Genomic DNA, 19,427 nt, shown 5'->3' on the forward strand with positions numbered 1-19,427 from the left:
TGGTCATAAAATCTGCTGCTGGCTCCCGGACCATAATAATGTGAGAGACATTCTTCAATATTAAAAGTTTCAGTAACAACAAAGAACTGTGACTAAAAAGTTTCATAAATCTACGGACTGAATAAGACTTGATACTTTTTGTAAAGCAAACCTTACATAGACTATTGCTGAAGAAGTAAGTATACTATTTTTACGACAACTTAGTCTAGTGAAAATGACCAGGTCTTTGAGTTTATATTCAGTATTCTGTGCCTATATTGTTCAAAGTTCCATATAACAAGTTAGGAGGCGGTCAGACTGAGTTATGGTAAAACTACGTGCATTACGCATAACTGCAAACGCAGTACTTCAGACGACTATCTGATTATAACAAAGCCTGAACATAATTCAACATACGCTAAAAACGGACAATTCAAATAACATCATAGATTCTCTAACTTAGTTGTAATTTATATTAAAAATTTGATTTAACATAAATACTATTTTCTTAATGTACAAACACTTACAAATTATATTTATCTACATAATTACAAAATAGGTAATTGACAATATTAAACGCTAAAAAACTTTAGCTGGGCTCAATGCTAAGAGCTTTAAAGCGTTTCATATAAATGAGCATTTTAAGGACTATTCTAACAAAATTAAAAATTATTTTACCAGTTTGTAAAAACTGGACTGCAACTAATTATGTTAACACTTAAGTCATTAAAATACTGAAAATATTGCTAGTTTTCATAGCGTAGCCTTAAAGATATAAAGAGACTTTTATCTTTAACATATGTACAAGTGTTATTGTCTGTTTCGAACAATTAATTATACATAAGTACATGTAACAATTATAAATATTGTACAGTTATTATTTACAATTATTAAAGCTACAAAGAAGTATTCTCGTACATTAAACTAGACTTAGAAAAATACGTTTATATTACGTATACACAATTTCTATACATCAAAAGCGTTAACTACCTTATTACCATAATATTGTCCTAGAATAGAAGATCTTGTTACACCTATTTTAATGTGTGCGTTAGCCATATCAGCTTAAGTGACATGAAAATCGCCCTTTAAAAGTCTCATGAAAGTCTTTTTAAATTGTTGGTTTGCTAGCGCGTAGCAAAAAGGATTTATTGGACTGTTTGCATAACATAGGAAGTAGGAAAACATATACAAGTGTTGGTTTATGCAAGGTGGGTTTCGACAAAAACCTTCAACTAAAGCTAATATGTGATATGGTGTCCAACAAACAACAAACGCTCCTAAAATAAAAGATATGGTTCTGAACGCTTTCCTAGCTCTATTTTCTGATTTAGACTTTTGTCTTCCTATACCAGGAAATAGTCCATCGCGTTTTGATCGCCGTACTTTGAATTTTTTTCCTATACTTTTAACAAGCTCTTTTCTAGAATCACCTCGACATGGCCCGCTTACTGCTGGACTTGATATATCACTATTTTCAATTCCTGGACTTAAACCTGTATTAAGTTTGATTGAAGCAGTTTTGTTTTCAGTCGGTTTTGATGTCTGTGTCTCGTTATTATTTGAAGAAGTCGTCACAAGGGTGATGATAGGTTTTGGACGTTCCCCGGTTGTTAAACTTACCTCTGTATTAACTTTAACGGGTTGTGGTTGTGGAAGTGCTACGTTTGGTTTGGGTTGTGTTACTTGTGCTTCAGCTGTTGCTCGTATAAGAGCAGCCTGCAATAAGGAAGTATTTGTTATATTACCAGAATTTAATGTGGGTGGAGATGATGGTTCAGTAGCAGTTGGAAATGTGATAGAAGATGGTGGACTTTCATTTTGTGGCGTGGGAACAATAACTGAGCATTCATCCATATATCGTAAATCAGCACCATCAAGACCTATTAGAATATCGAACCCGCTTCCATCACATTTAACTGGTTTAGGGAACTTAGGTCTATATGATTCCGAATGAGATGGTGGACTTTCAGAGACCGTGGGACTGCAGCGAAACTCTGATGGAGGGGGAATGATTCTTTGAGCGATTGTAGTTGATACTTCTCTCTCTAATGGTGTAGCTATTCCTGATGATGAAGGCGACATGTTGCTAGTGGATGAAAGAGGCACACTTACGGCAGGTGTTTGTCCATTTTGAGATTGAACATTCTCTATGTCGAGTATACTTTTCTCTGATATTTGAGACAGTGTAGATTTTTGTTTTTCAATTTCATATTTAATTGGCTGGGATGGTTTTGTTTCAGGTTTCAAGAGCATACCACCATTTAGACGCATGTTACTAAGTAATTGCATTGTACTAGTTTGCATCACCAAATTGGCAACGGAAGAGCGTTTCTTTAAGTTAGTCTGAGTAGTGCTTTCGTCATCTGAATCAAAAGCTGGGCTGCTTGATCTTTCGGGCTCGACATTTTCCTCTTTCTTGTCTGCCTCTGATTCTGTTGTTGTAGTACCTGTTGCTGTAGCGCTACTTTTATGAGCGGAAGATTTTTGACTGGAATTAGAATCCGAAGAACCACCTAAATTCAATAGAGGTGCAGCTAAAGACCCTTTTGGTGTTGAATCTTTACGGATAGTTTCCGATACCTTGATTTGATCTTCACTTGATACCGTAGCTTTGGATAGTGTTGCCATGCCCGCTGCTCTGCCAGCCATGCCTGTCATTACACCTGCACTGAGCGCCACCATCGATTGCATTTTCCTTTGCTTTGCTTCACTTTTCTTTTGCATATCATACGCAGTTTTAAAAATACCAGCATAGAGTACTATTAATACTACAAGTGTAGTCCAATAATATGCAATAATTAAAGCTGTATTGAATACAGGGTCTTTTAGAAATTGTACAGCACATTCTCCTTCTTGCAGATCTCTATAACCTACAAAATGTTCCCATCCAAAAATTGTAGTGAAAAATAGCAATGCTGGCACTATCCAAGTAACTGTGACCATCCATATAACTCGATTTTTTGTTCGCCATGCTCTGTATCGTGCCGCTATTTTAACACTGCAGAATCTATCGACCGTTATCAAAAGAACTGTGTATTGTGACACAAGGCATACGGTGTAATCGACGGATAGCCAAAGGTCACACAATAATGGTCCTAAATGCCAGTACCCTTTCAAAACGTAGTCTGTATAAAACGGCATCGATAAAGTACCTGGGGACAAGGGAAACGCATTTGAAATTAAAAATTAAATGAGTTGGAAGTCATTTTAGTGATAGTTAAATTCAATGAATAGAGTCTATTTGGATTCAGTCTCGTGATTAAAATTTCAGGAGGTTCATCAATTGTCCTCTATCTGCGGCCAGCGGTGGTAATGCCTGATTTAATTGCTAGCAATTTAACACATTTATTTAATTACATTTAGTTTAATCTCCCGAATGTCAATAAACGAGATAATTTAAATGTAGCTTTTAATAATCGTTATAGTTACAATTTTAAGTACAAGGGCTTCATTATTTTGTTTAATACATACATATAATATAATTAAATCTGCTATTGCAATTTTTTTTTAAATAAACCGTTTGATAACACATTGAGATAATATTATTATAACTTTAAACATTGCTGAAAATATTGGCATAATATGGATTATTTTTTAAAGAACTTGTCGGTATTTAGCACAAATATCATTAACAGAATTAAACATAACTAGTATAACAAAGTTACTTAGCGTTCCTAAACTTATTTGTAGATTAAACGCCGTACAAAGTTAAATATTCATATATGTACATCAAAACTTTAAATGTACCGCGAGCAAACACAATTGCGGTTAACATACAACTAACTGGACCACTTGGTTAAGGTTTATATTCAAAGTACCGGGTATTCGAAACGATGTAATATCGGTCGCCATTTCATGCGGGTATTCATCAAACATTGAACGATAACCGTCATGACCCAGATCTAAAAATACGGAGACGTAACAGCGTTATTGCAGCGTGAAAAATCATCTTTGTGGCTCTGTGGGTACATTAAAGTTCTTATAGCATGAGTCAGATAATTTTTCTAGTCTATTCATGTTTTCTTTACCAATAGCAAGCCAGAAGTTAATTGGAAAATATTAGTTCCCTATTTATTGTAGTTTAGAATTTCAGAAGGCAAAAGCTAATAATCTTTTGTAGGAAAAATTCCCTTTTGGTTGTTGTAATCTCGGTTTCTCATCCCAAAGGAGGTGTTTAATTTGGATTTGGCAGGCCTACAATTCTTTTGAACAACTTTATAAAATTTGTAATTGACGACAGGCATAATGATAATTACGAATTTCTGGAACTGATAAAACTAGAATACACTTGATAAATTAAGAAAATAGCATAATGATCAAACTCAACTATATTATGTATATGACCGCCAGTCCGAGACAGACCGCCAGATAGTTTTCTGTTAGAACATCTAGTTCTACATTATCTACTTGTCCAATACGTTTCTAAACACCACTTATATCTAAATTTCCATAACATTTTACGCAAACACTTACCAATCAATAAATCGGTAGCAGCCAGGGACGCGATGAAATAGTTGCTCGGTTGACGAATAGTTCTGTCCACAAGAAATGCAAGGAGTACCAGAACATTCCCGCTGACGGTCAGAAGGATTACCAGGATCAAGCATGCGGCTATGATTGACGCCAGCCACATGGGAAACGGCGGGAGAACCGGTTGCTGTTAAAAAAAACTTTATTAAGTTCAAATGAATACAGTACGGTTTGTTTTAGTGCGGTTCTGTCTTCCTAGCTAGGACTTTTCTACGTTAAGGAAGATAGTTCCAAAAAAGTGGAAAATGGTTGTGAATAAACAGTTTCAGAACACGTGTGCTTTGTATGATAGTTATTGGAAGTTATTATTACGGTGGTGGTAGTATGGTGGTTGTATTTGGCGGTTGAGTATTATAATTCAGAAATTTTAATGAAATTATTACTCAAAGCATTTATTTCATTTCTGAACGAGGCGCATGCAAAAAGCGAGTAAACTCATACAAACACATTATTAAATTAAGGTGAGACATTTGTATCTAAACTTCCAAGGTATGAGAATTATGATGGATGGCGCTATAAATTCCGTTAATTATACAGTTCTCGGAAATAAATCATATTTAACGTTACGAAATACTGATTTGAGAGATGTTTTAATTATTATTAAGAGGATTTGGCCTCGTTTATTTGTAAATAATTGAACCTATTTACAATTAAACCGTTAAAGATAGGAAGCACTTTGCTGAAATGTTTTTTTAGGTTAATTTTACATAATATATTTTTTCAAAGCTTATTTTCTACAAATATAAAGTTTATAATAAACTTGGTGTCGTGAACATTTTTACATTATGTTTGTTACCTCAATTCCTGAAAAAGGTTCTTGTATTTGTTATACAGTTGAAATGTTTTAATTTGCTTAGTTAGACACGAGTAATTTAATAACTTTCTATACAAATATTTCGTTACATTTAACACTAATAGTATTATATTAACTGTGGTTATATAAATTATTCAATGGATAGGACAATATGAATACCATCTACTTTAGTTATTTACTCAACTACCACATCGATGCAGTAAACAACAAATTAATTGGATTTCGCAGCATCAGTTGCGCCAATATTTTGGAACCTCAATCCACAATTGTCCAGCTTTTACCTTCTACAATTTCAATCTGTACATCTGTTGACATTCAATGTGGAAGCGAATCGATTCGAAATGACTATGCAGTTTCTACTATGTGACTGCTTCGGCCGTGACATCAACTGCATCGATTACCTATCACATAAGCCTATCACCGTACTGGCTTTTAAATACTATGGACTATGACTTATGTAACGAAGTGCCAATGTATAAGTTTAAAGAAACATTCACTTTGTGTAAATTGTGGAAGAAAAGAGCGTATCGGCACACGTGTCAGGACTTCTATGGCAAGATTTAAAAATACCAAAATCGTCGCCTTACTCCATTTCGTGACGGTATTGCCAAGACGCAGACTTGAAATTTTACTCTCAACGCGCCTAAATAAGCTTTACTTCAAAAGTTACGTGCTAAAGTTAATTAAGAAAAAAATGTATGCGTGTACTAGTGTACACACGTAAGAAGTGAAAGTCAAATCAAAAAATAATTTACTATATGCAACTTTACAGAAATACGTCGAATCACGCGTGGTAGGGATAAGAAAAAAATGGTGCGTAACGGAAAATGTCACGCGTAACGAAAAATGTTACTCTAAATTTTTTTCCAACCCCAATAAAGAAGTTTCACTTCAAAAAAGACTTTGATTGTGTGTGTCTTTAAAAAGTTAATTCTACATTTACCTACTGTTATCGTTAATGAGTTGACAATATTTTATTTTAATTTCAAATGGACTATTATATACATTATCCAAGTTAAATATAATCAGTCTAATGTTAATTGATTTTAAGTTAAAGTAAACAGTTGTCTGATTGATTACTTTTGTGTTTATTATAAGGAATTTGACAAACAGATTAGATTTCATAGAAAAGTTTTAAGAAAGATTATTTAGTCTGATGCTATTGCGTTTTGTTTGCATATTTTACTTATCATATTTAATTGTATTTATGTAATGATTTTTTACTAACGGATATAAAATTATCACCTTATAATTATAGGCACTTGGCAAAAAGCCTGATGAAAAAAAAAAACACGAGCATCAGGAATAAAATTGCACCTAATCTCACTATAGTTCCAAATTATTTATGTACCTATTACTGAGCTGGAAGTAACCTAAAAGTTATAGAACTAAATCTTTTTATAACTTAAGATTAACTACGAAATTAATCAATCTGTAATCGCTATTAAACATTGTAACCTCTCGAGGTTAATACAGATTCTTACACCGTAAACCTGTCGTTAAACCTTACGTGGGTTTAAATAACACTTAACATTAAGGGCTGAATAAAATTCCACTTTAGGGTCGCACAGAATAATCGCGGGCTAAGAAAACATTCTAATGCGCCATTAAAAGGCCTGTCGTAAAATAGAGCGCTGTCTAATCTCTAGAATTTCATGTTCTTTTACTACAAAAAATTACTCTCCATGATGATGTTTTTTTATTTTTAATCAACTGTGATAGAAGGAGGATTATGTTTTATGAGTGTAAGTATGTATGTTGCCCAGACCGCTTGGCGGATTTTTATTTATGAGAATTCTTTGCAATCATTACAATTGTAGTGACATAGGCTTCATAACTAAGCAGTCGGGTTTCTTGTTTTCATATTTAAAAAATCTTATTATACCATACGAATCGAAAAGAAACATCAGTTGTACGGTTCTCAATTCAGTTTTAATAGTTAAAGGATAAATTGCAACATTGGTAAGCGTCTCACGCCACTAGAAGGCGCCGTTCGATAAGAGCTTTTAAATGTATGTTGCCAACGTTATAGTAGACGTTAAAACCGTACAATAGTACAAAATATCCATACTATATTGAACATATAATCCTACTTATATCATAAATGTGGAAGTTTATGTGAATGTGTATATATTTGTAATTTTTTAACGAATAAACTACGGGAGGGATTTGGTTGAAACTTTACAGTAATAGCGATATAAATACTTGACTTTGCCCGCGGTTTGTTCGGGGTGAAACTGCGCGATAAAGTGAGTAATTACATAGAAGTAAACATATAAATAATATACTACACTATTATAATACATAGAAATGTCGCCGTCATCTGGTTGAATGTTCTATTTGATTAAATGACTAGCGCGTTGACCATGCTAAATTACGTTCAGTCAAGACGTTGAACGTTACATTCAACAACTTGACGAGTTATCTTTTAGTCATTCAATTAAATATCGTAATTCAATGAATGCACTAGCCATTCAATCAAATAGCAGATAAAACCAGATGACTGTAAAATAAATTAACTACTGTCATATTATTATAGACACAAATATCTCACCACTTGACTCGGTACATCTTCGATGGAAGAGTTGAAGTAGTAGCCATCAGTGAAGTTAGTAACATTGCTGATGAAGTCTTCGCATTCAGAGAAACTGGATATACATGGACGCTGCTTGAACTTCTGAAGTTTCCTGATGAAGAAAAATACGCCTGATCAAAACAATAAAAATTTTGCGTTACTTTCAGAACTTCAAAATGACACGAAAATTATAATGTAAAATTACTACAATCTCGTTAGCGGTTAGTGTGAATAGGTACAATAATTTGGCTATTTATTAACGTTCTTTTTAAGGCACAAGGTAGAGTCTTATGAAGAGAAAACACGAGAAAAGACCAGAACAAACTTCTGCTGGGGCAGATAGTGCGTTATAAAAACCCAACAAAAATTGTCAGTACTATCAAGTTTAAACTCTACATTTCACATTTGTATAAAACTCTCTATAACATAGCTTCCCCAAAACGCAGAAACGACCGTATAGAAAAATGCAGCTCCAAATTGCATGAAAATAAACTGCCGTCACGAGGAAATTAGTTCATCAAAAATGAATGCACGTCAGGACAGTGTAGGGTGCTTACATTTCACGTTCAATAGCTTTTTGGCGCACATGTCTTTGGATCGAGCGTAGACGCTCGCAACTATTTCCTTTGACTCTTAGATAGAATCTCTGGCACATGTTCTGTATGTTTGTAGATATTTATTTTGGAACATGACTTTTGAATCGAACATGACGGTATATAATACTAGCTGATACAGCAAACGATGTACCTACTGCCAGGACACCCTTATTATTTGAGGGTGATAAAATAGTTTACGATCTAGCTAGATTATACTCAGATCTAGCGAATGCAGACAACAGATGGTAAATATTGATCTTGAGCCTTGAGAATTTTATTCTTATTTTATGTACTTACATATTGAAAACAAAATCATTTTTTTTAATCATTACATTAAGAAAATTTTCAAATTATTCAATTTGAACAGGCTATAAAATACAGTGTATTATAGGTAGATGCACTACTTAAATTCAATAAACCTCCCTTTTAAATTGAACTAAAATGTCTATTAAATTGGTACTAGCGTATTCAATCGTAACTCAATAAATTTCCATTTCCAATACAAAAACGTTAAATATAAATCATGACTGGGGTTTTTGTATCCAATTAGTTTTTATGTGGCTTACTTTTGATTTGTTTTGGATATGATAAAGATATTGTACTTAATTATGCCTAAATTGCCTAAATTTCAATTCAGGTTTGTCTCCAAATTTAGGTTCGTACATCACGAAAATTTTGCATGAATATCATTTTGTATCTAAATCTTAAAGACTATCTTAGTTCAAAACAAAACAAAAGTCCTTCTTCATCATCCATTGCTTTTTGTAAGAAAAATATAAGGAAAATAGAACTCTATAAAAATCAAGACTCACCACTGAGTAATGAAGTTGGTCCCAATAGTAAATATAGGCGTCGATCTATTGAAATCAAGGTTCGTCTCTGTAGCATTCATTATTGTTCCTTCGCCGGCACTATTCATCCCAAATGTTCGACTACTGCATCTAGAGAAAATGGTAGCTTTGAAAATGCTTATTTTCAAATTTCTACAAAAACCGAAGCATATTCAATCTATAATCTATATATTGAATTTGATGTATTTATAAAAAATCACCAAATTGTTTCAACATTAAAAATGGATTGCAATATGCATAAGGCGGGTCCACACAGAGCTTAGAGCCTCGCAAAGCAATTGCTGTGCGAAGTGGCTTGGCTAGTGTGAACGTGGCTTGGCCAAGAAAAGCGCGTGTGACGTCATTTTCCACGACCTAGCTACGTCCATGCTGGCCGAGCTGCTTCGCGAGGCTGCTCGCTCTGTGGAGACCCGCCTTTTGGATAATATTATAAAGACACTTATCAATAATGTAGAGACAGTTTATAACACACAGTAGTTTATAATTAAATCTTAATAATAATTATATCTATAATCGTAAAAATAGTTGAAAATATCAGATAAAGGCTAGTTCACATTAGCTCACATATACAATAATATATACTTAATATGTTATTTTGTATACTATTAAGTTGTGACCATGAAACATTAAAAATGCTACCAATAAATGTGCTTATAATTTCTTTGATCGCAAAGCATGTAATACAGGTTTATAAGCGTCCCTACCATAACACACAAACAAACAACATTGTAATATATTAACAAATATTAATGTGGTCCGTCATGTTCATTGATCTTGTTATACTCGTATTAATGGTGAAATTGAATTGTACTTTGAAATATTAATTAACTTTGTAGTTTATAAATCTACTGCAACTATTGTAATTATATGCTTGATTTATCGAATTATACCTAAGCTTATATTGTTATGTACACTGTACATTAATCGTAATAAATTATTAGTAGAAGATCTAAATAAAAATACAATCAAAACTATCTAGAGCAAAGGTATTACAATGTTGTTTCATACTAAAATTATACATATTATTTTCACAAGCCCAAGCGACACCGCACATATTATATACTATACGTATAAAGTATATAAGACATAATTTCGCTCACCATTACAGATAAGGCTGGCGGTACACTGTGCGCGTCCGGTGCCGGCCTGATACCTCCGCGCACTCCATGCATATGTGGCCTTATTTCACCTGAAATTTAAACCTGCGTTACATTTGGCTGTATTTGCCTACCTACTTTTAGATGTGTGTTGTTTATTCGATATATTTAATTGTAAGGAAAGTTTTCGATGACATATAAATGTAATAGATTATAATATCAAAGTTTAAATGAACTATTGTTAACAGAAGTTTTAAGCTATTGCATAGCTTCTATCGCCGGCCTTGAGCGCGGGGACCGAATCCAGAAATTTAGTATCGAAAAACCTCACGCTCCCCACTCCGACGGGCGCGGAGATGTGGCTTGAAGGCATAGCATGCAATAGCTTTAACCGCGGCAGTCCCCGAGTGCCACACGACTTTTTTGTTTTCAAATAACTCTTACAGTTTTATTTAGTGCAAATCTGTTATAGTTATAGATTTTATTAATATATAATATATGTGTATAAGTACAGTAATATATTTTATATTTTCCCTATATATTTTGTATTGTATTTTCAGTATAGTAACACGGGCCTACACAGTGTTTCAAAACAACATACTGGACAAGTTGGGAGCTGCTAGACCTCGTCAAATCGGCCTTGATATCACCAAATTTTATCTTTTTTGACTATAAATTATATACTTTTTTTTTCATTGCCCAATTTGAATCAGTTAAAATATGTGTATGTTTGTGTGAACTCAGATAAATTGAAATTTTCAGTATATTTTTTACAGGTAGTGTAATCTATCCTCTACTTTTGAAAGCTATAGAATCTTTGACGCTGATACTCCACTGAGCAAATAGGCTGATGACGAATTGAGAGCAGTGGCTTTTAATTAGTCATTGGCCTATTTTTTGAACAACCACAGATTACTAAATAGGTACTACGTAATACTGGCCTACTGCATTTAGACCATAATCCTAATTTTTGATCTAAATTATTTTACACAAGGAATGAAAAATAAAATATAACAAAGAGTAAAAAAATGAATATAACTTTTATGAGATAGTTTATGCGAAGCATATAAAATATAAAGTACTGTATAAAGTTGCAAGTTTTACTGTGATTTCATAGCATATTGTGAATTTGTTTGATTATATTATTTATGGGCAAAGTTGCAATCAGCCCTGTGTTGCCCTCGTTTACAATAAAGTGGCATGTATCAACAATAAATATATATTTAGTTAACACGTGACCAAATTACCAAACCATAAAGAACAGATCCTTCAAAAGGGGAATAAGGAAAACTGACGCCCTTATGATAATGATATAGTAGTATTTTATATTTTGGGAAAGGACACAAATTGATAATTTATACAATATGTTTGGCCCCGGCTCTACCCAGGTTAAAATAAGTTTTGGGTAGGTTGTAATCAGTTACACCTCTTTCTTGTGCCAGTATTGTTTCGACTAGTAGTATTTTATAAGTATGGAATAATTTATTATCTATTTAAAAAAAATACAATAAAAATCGTTTATTTAGTACATATACATTGACCTAAATTTAAACTCGACGATCGCCTCAACTAGGTATAAACCTATGCTAGAGGCGACCGACGCCTTCTATTTAATAAATAGAAAAAATACAATCCTGTTATAACCGTCTTAAATTTTATGCTTTTTGTCAAAATAAGAATACTTAATAGTTAACAATTCATTGATATATTATTAAATTATTCATATTATATTTCTGTGCTATCGTAATAATTTATAATCGAAATGCATATAAAAGTAATTTATTGCATTGTGATAATTGTAGCGACATTTATGCATGACGTAATATTATCGAGTTATTCCAGTCTTTTCCCATCATTATTATAGTTATTATATACAATAATGTAAAATGTAATCAATTTGAAATGACAAAAATATATTTTTTACGAATTTTACAAATAGAAAACAGTTTTTTTTTCTAAAATATAAGTTTACCCACTTTCTGTAATGAAAGCCTTTGCAAAACACTTGAAAAATTATTTATTCCAACCTTACCGAAACATTTACTGATCCTTTATTTCTAAGAGCACCTAAAAATTATTTTGTTTTGTACATTTTCGTAAGCTGTTATTTACTAAACACTTCAATCGAGAGCTTGGTCTGAGTCGGGTTGGGTCTTTCTTCTCTTTAGTATAATATAATATTTTATTGTATTAATTTATACTTTATTGTGCAAATAGATCCTTAAAATTAAAACTTAAAACTAGTCCAGCATAGGAGGCAGCCTTATCAAGAGTGATCTCTACCAGGCAACCAACTGTGTAAAGCAAAAGTAGTGGTGATAGCTAGTATAATTACGAGGAGGTAGGTAAGGAGTGTAAAAGACATAAATAATTATAAAATTAAATAAACGTACATATAAAATACTAGAAAACACTGTGAAATATATAGGTACGCATATATTAGTTTAAATAGAAAGTAAATAGTTTAAATATTATCTGTGTTCCATAAAATTTCTCAGTTGTGTTTGAATATTGCAACTGTGTCTGGATTATAGCAAGTCTCATCCCCTATTACAATAAGACACTTAAATATAGCCAGCAATATATTGTGTAGTACAAGCGAACACATGTCTCCAAACAGAGAATATCGGATCGTGCAATTTTGCGTTTTGTTCTTATAGGACTTAAGTATATTTTTGTGTTTAGGTTTATGAAATCGAAAGACTAGATGTTATTACCTACCCTCTTCTAATAGAGGTTTGTATTGTTATCTCAATGTGTATATGGAGAAACATTCAAAAATTTAAATGATATGAATTTAGTTAGATAGAACTGTGTTCACAAATTTATTTTTGAATGCTACGCGAATCAAGCGTACAGCGTAGTACTATTATATATTATATGTATATTCTGTGGTACAGCCTCAAACATTATTAATGCGAAAGTTTGTTTGTTTGCAGCTTTCTTTCACGTCGCTATATGGCTAAATTTTATACGTATGTATAATGTTTATTACTGAAGATAGTTTAGAAGCTAGAGAGTTGTATAAGCTACTTTTAACCAAACTTATCCATGAGAATTTCCTTCGACAACGCGGAAGTAGCCGTGGGCAAATGCTAGTTGTACATGATTTGTGTTTCGTTAGAATAAATCATGGTATTATGTTATAAATAAATATACAGCAAAGTTTAAACATAGAGTAATCGCAAGATATTACAGAGGGTTTAAACTAATCTGTATTCAGCCCGCGCCGGGTGACCCGTACTATGTTACAATTTGTGACGGATTATGCTCTAAGCGATGACCTATTTCAGTGTTTAATATGCCGAAATATGTTAACCAAAATAAAATGCAACAAGTATATCAAAGGCTAAAATTTTGTGGATCACATTTTGAATACCTATTTTTAAGGTTTTGAAATATTTTATGTGAAACTATATTCGATTCTAAGTTTGTGATGATGCTCTACAGAATATATTACAAAAATTGTTGATTGATAATATTTGTCTTTGATTAAGTCGCATAATAAAAATGTAATGTACTTTATTATTATGTATCTATTATCTTTCTAATTAATTCACAGATAATTATATCCAGGATGAAAATTATTATTCTAAAGTAAATTAAAAGGAATTGGGATACACAACGCATTGAAATAATTAATTTCATAGATTTGTTTCAAGAATCCCTTATATTTTAACTGACCATTGAAGGGTCATCGAGCCTATTATACACATAATATATAACATCTATTCCAATAGAAATAAAGTTGAAAATTAATCGGAAGTTGTATCTACAGCCGTTTTCAGTTCACTGATTCACGCAGTGGGGTGGAATTAAATGGAGGCTACCTTTGTCTTATGTTATTGATGCTATTTCGAAGGAAATTATCAGGAAATGTGAAAAGTCACAGCCAAACGGATATGTTTGTGATATTATTGTTTGTTTGTTATATTTATTTTATTTAGGGCCGATTTTTCAATGCTTGGATTAAACTTATCCGTCCAATAAAGTATTACACGATAATATTAAAATGTCATGTAAACTGTCAAATACGGGCAATTAGAATACGTTTTTAAAATGGTAGTTTTATACACTATTCGACGAATAAGTTTTATCCAAGCATTGAAGAGTCGGCCTTTACTTAACTACTGCCCCGCAGTTTTACCTGCATTGCTCCGCTCCAATTAGGTAGTCTTAGCGCGCTAATATACCTTATAATATGGCCTATAGCCTTCCTTTCCTTGATAAATGAACAATGAAATTATTTAACAAATCGGTAACGTAGTTCCTGAGATTAGCGCGTTCTACCAAACAAACACTTCAGCTTTATAATATAAGAATACATTCGTAGAAGACACTATGGTGTCCTTCATACATCATTTCCTTATTCGCAAAATTGCATCTTCAAATTGCAAGGAATTCGTTTAATTATGAACCAGAATACACGTAGGTATCAACCAATAACAGAAAACACCTATCTAATCCTTGAATCAAGGATAAAACATACCAATAATTAGCAATTCTAGCGTGATGAAATGAACTGTCACTTATAACAAAGTGTAGTGTACAAGGTAAGCCTTCATAAGGTGTGGACATCAATCGAGATAGTGTGATTATTGTGTCAAGGCTGAGACGAGACCCTTTCAGGTAATAAATGCAACAACACACCTGACTAATTGCACATGTCTATACCATTTTTCTTTTCGTGGCATGTTTTTTTTACAACTGAATACCTATATCAACTTATGATACGCCATATCAGAATGTGAAACTCTAATTTGAACTACTACACTATACTTGGAACGATACACCTCATTAAAATAACAAAAGATAATGATCAAATACAATAGTATCATGGTAACCTATCTGCAGCTTTCAAGTTTATTATCGATTGATTTATGTTTAAATATTTAAAAAATCTGCACTTTACTCTCATTATGCTACAACTACCTCTTCATAAAAAAATAGGTACTTAGTCCCCAATTTAAGCTGACTCCGTAAAAATAAGAGAGTAGTAATGATGTATTCATCGTATTATATTAGAAAATCATCTCTAAAATAAACATATCGTAAAGATTATTATTTTTATTTCATGTAGAAATTTTATATACAAACTAGCGGTCCGCCTCGGCTTCGCCCGTGGTACCTACATGTTTAACCTATCCTATCTCTCAAGTTGGATTGAACTGCACATGGTGTGCGAATTTTATTATAATCGGTTAAGTGGTTTAGGAGTACATTGAGGACAAACATTGTTACACGAGATTTATATAAGTATATTAAAGATGTTTTAAGTTAAAGTAAATTCTTGCATTTTATCAAACATGAAAATAATGGTTCAAAAGGCAATTGTATTATGAGACTTTTGAGTTCACGTAAGTATAATATAAATGTGTATTTCTGTGTTATATGAATAGGAAACATTGCGCGGAATATTGAACCAATAAGCACAGTATGCGTATCATCGAACAAGGGAATAACATGGCCACATAACCACGGATAGGTCTCGATTATAGATACTTATAAATAATATTCATAAGAATCCAAAGAAAATTATGTAAAAGTTTGTAAGTATGCAATGGACTTCTTTAGACATGTTATTACTTATTACCCACTTTAAACGGACAGATTTAATCCGAACTTTGTACAGTTAACAAAGATCGGTGTTAATACAATAATTTTAATATGGTATATAAGTAAACCCTGTAAAACTATATTTATATAGTATAATAACGTTTATTAAATCAACACCATTATACAAATATCTTTATTCACTAGAATAACAAACATATTATATTTGCAAACACATAAATTCGTCTGACTAATTCTGCCGACGTACACAGATCACGTATGTTGACCGTTGGAAACGTATAATCTTGTATATAACATACACAGCTTAGCATCCCCACTTGTATAATAATTAATTTATAGAGAAAATAACTCAATCTGTCTGTGTCTTTATCTATCTATCTATCGCTTATTCGCGCCCAAACCACAAAACTAATTTGGATGAAATTTCGTACAAAGATAGTTTGAGTCCTGAATTATAAGTGTTCCTTGTCGGACTACGGAACCATAAAAATGGATGTGAAGGTCTATCGCGGCAATATTTGGGGAACAGGAACAATGCAATAAACGACAAGACAGTTACAATATTATGCCTAAAAAAATTGAGTAACCTCAACGTTACAATGTAGCCAAGCTCTTAATAAATTGTCAAATGTAGTGTAAATAATTATACGTAAATACCTAACCGTTCCGATTTATACCGTCCCGTGGGTGGTGTGCGAGGGTGTGTGTATGTGTGGGCCTGCGGAAGGCCTTGGCTCGGTGCTTTGTGATCAAACGCTTCATATTTATATTACAAATGTTTCTAATTTATCTCACCAATGACGCAAACATACAGAAAACGTATCATTAGCTACATATGAAACCTTTTTATTAAAGTTACCAGTCAATTACTAAGTAATCATTATTTTACAAAGCTTGTCTCGTGAAAACAAATTATTCTAGAAAACGATGTCATTTTGTTTTTGTTTGACAAAGTGTATAAAGGCAGTGATAATTATATTGTTTTATTTTATTATTTGTATTCATCTTTGATACGTCTCATTAAGTTATAATATACAAAAATAAAGGTATATATATTGTACTAATTCATGTGTTTACTAGCCTGTAAATATATACTGTATTCGTAGCACAATGGGTTATATAATAAATATATTCTCTATGCATAATATCAGAGCCGAACACTGTTGACCTCATGTATAATGCAACTATTGATAGAATTTTTAACAAGAAAACTTATTTCTGTTGCCATTTCCCTTTTGTATCACCAAACAACAAATGTGTTGAGCCTCTATATTTTAACGAATATGTTTAAATATATCTATAGATTAAAATATATATATCTATTGAATAAATGCGCAATTTTTTTCATAATTATTTAAAACACCGTTAAGAGGCTTTAATTTATTAAACATAAGGATATAATATTATTATGATTGGTTAAAACCATAAAATAACCAAGTAACTAGATCGGTTTTAATTGCAGCAATTGCCAAAAGTGACAGTTAGTAAAATACTGCTTTTCAATGACCTAAACAGTTTCAAGTGAAGGATAGTTACCGATCCCAACTGCAATGTTATTTGCATTTTCTATTGTCTATGAATACATTTTCTCTATGGTAGTTGAACACCCATGTTCCCCTTTGAACCTTGCTCTATACTCTATAGTCTATAGTCTACTAACAATGGGAAACCATGAACTTTGTTATTTATGGTGATTTTTTGGCTGAATATGCACGTTCCTTTGTTCATTGTTTTTCAAACGCTTTCATTATTATATTTTCTCGTTACTAAGACTGCTAAAGCATAAAACGTGTACCTAGATGATATTGGAAGAGAGAGAAAAAAGAAAACTTTAAACGAGTTGAGACTTAGTGCGGTTCTGAAATATATTATCTAGTATTTAAATAAAACTTTATATTGTATTTGCCGTAAGTAATAAGAAAGAAAGTACAAACAAAGTTTTTAAGTTCTCTAACTAGGAATAAAACTTGCCGTATAATACCGTTCACTTGGAATGTGTGTGACATTACATTAATAGTTTCACAGATAATATAAGTTGTGTTTTATATTTTTAATTCTGAATTATTAAGTGGCAGTGTGCTCGTTCGAATTTGAAATAAAAAGAATTTAAATCGATTATTCGAATTACGAAATTAACTTTATGGCTGGTCAAAATAAAAATAAAAATTGGAGCGCAATTTGAATTTAGAATTTCTTTTTATTGATCCACAGAAAGACGTAGAGGGGCACGTGAAATTAGTCCCATGCTAAGCTGAATATGCAAATAATATTAATATATTGTTTCTGATTATGCTTCAGGTCAAGGGTACATTGAGTGTACATTGGAAAGACATCACGTACAGAGATTAGAGATAAGTGTACAGGAATTACAATTATTATATAAAACGTTATATTTATTAACTTCTATGTAATTAAGACTACTACTTAGTGAATTAGGGATTCGTGAAGCAGAAATAATTTGCTTCACATTACCTACTACTATTTACTGATTACGGCACTAATAGTATGTTTCCTTATGAAAATAATTGATAGTGCCAACAGTCGTAAGAAATAATCCATTGCTTACTTTATTTCTGAAGCAATAGTTATCATTTTGAAAAGTTGAGCGTTTGTTGAAGTGTAATACTGTGGCACATTTCTAAAGAAGTTCTTTGAAACGCCAGTTAGTTTTAAACTTTTCAAAATAAAGTTCTCAATTTTTGTAACATTTCACTTTTATTTTACACGAATAATTTAGGATAATATGAATGATAGCATCTATGTCATAACGACCATAATAAAAAAAACAAATAATCTTTTTTTTATTAGAGAGGCTCAAATTTAATAAGTTCCAATTAATAAATTCAAGCTGCTAAATATATTTGAAATAGGTACCTATGTATAAATTTAATAAAAATCTTCTTAAAAAAGTATCTTCATGTACTTATAAATAGAACATTATAAAATCTATACTCAAAACGGAATAATTTGTTTGCAATATGGTTGAATCTTATGAACTGCTGGATTTTTGTATGATCGATATTCCATTTATCAAGGAGGTAAGGAACTATTATTTATAACTTCACGCTACAACCAATAGAAGCGGAACTATGAAATATGTTACAAAAGTGGGAAAATATATCTTTTTGAGTGCTTCCGTTGCGTGAGCTGCGTAAACGATTATGTTACTAATAGTTTTTCCCTCAAATAAATGTTGGTGATAAAACATACTGTCCTTTGACTTGGAAATTAACTTGTGTTAAAATAAACAGGGCATCTGTTGGTTAAATTGGTTTATTTAAACACAAGCCACGGGTTGGTTAAATTGGATACGAATAAGGAATAATTATATACCTTAAATATACTTTATTGTGCACCAAAACAATAGTAACAAAAGTAAATATAAAAAAAAAAAATATTATTAAATAC

General features: G+C 32.1%; 1 protein-coding gene across 1 annotated transcript; it reads right to left on the reverse strand.

The window, feature by feature from the left end:
* Positions 1-960: 960 nt before the first annotated feature.
* mAChR-B (muscarinic acetylcholine receptor) lies at positions 961-10,527 on the reverse strand. The gene is made up of 5 exons (XM_089699614.1): positions 10,449-10,527; positions 9,310-9,438; positions 7,881-8,013; positions 4,456-4,639; positions 961-3,134 (listed from the first exon to the last, which is right to left on the reverse strand). The coding sequence occupies exons 2-5, from the start codon at positions 9,414-9,416 to the stop codon at positions 1,045-1,047; spliced, it is 2,514 nt and encodes an 837-aa protein (XP_089555740.1). The 5' UTR covers positions 9,417-9,438; positions 10,449-10,527; the 3' UTR covers positions 961-1,044.
* Between the last annotated feature and the right edge of the window lie 8,900 nt (positions 10,528-19,427).

Source organism: Colias philodice, chromosome 10 (assembly GCF_061535455.1).
Source record: "Colias philodice isolate Cphi_HAF_F1 chromosome 10, ilColPhil1 Martin Lab GWU primary, whole genome shotgun sequence".
NCBI classification, from domain to species: Eukaryota; Metazoa; Arthropoda; class Insecta; order Lepidoptera; family Pieridae; genus Colias; species Colias philodice.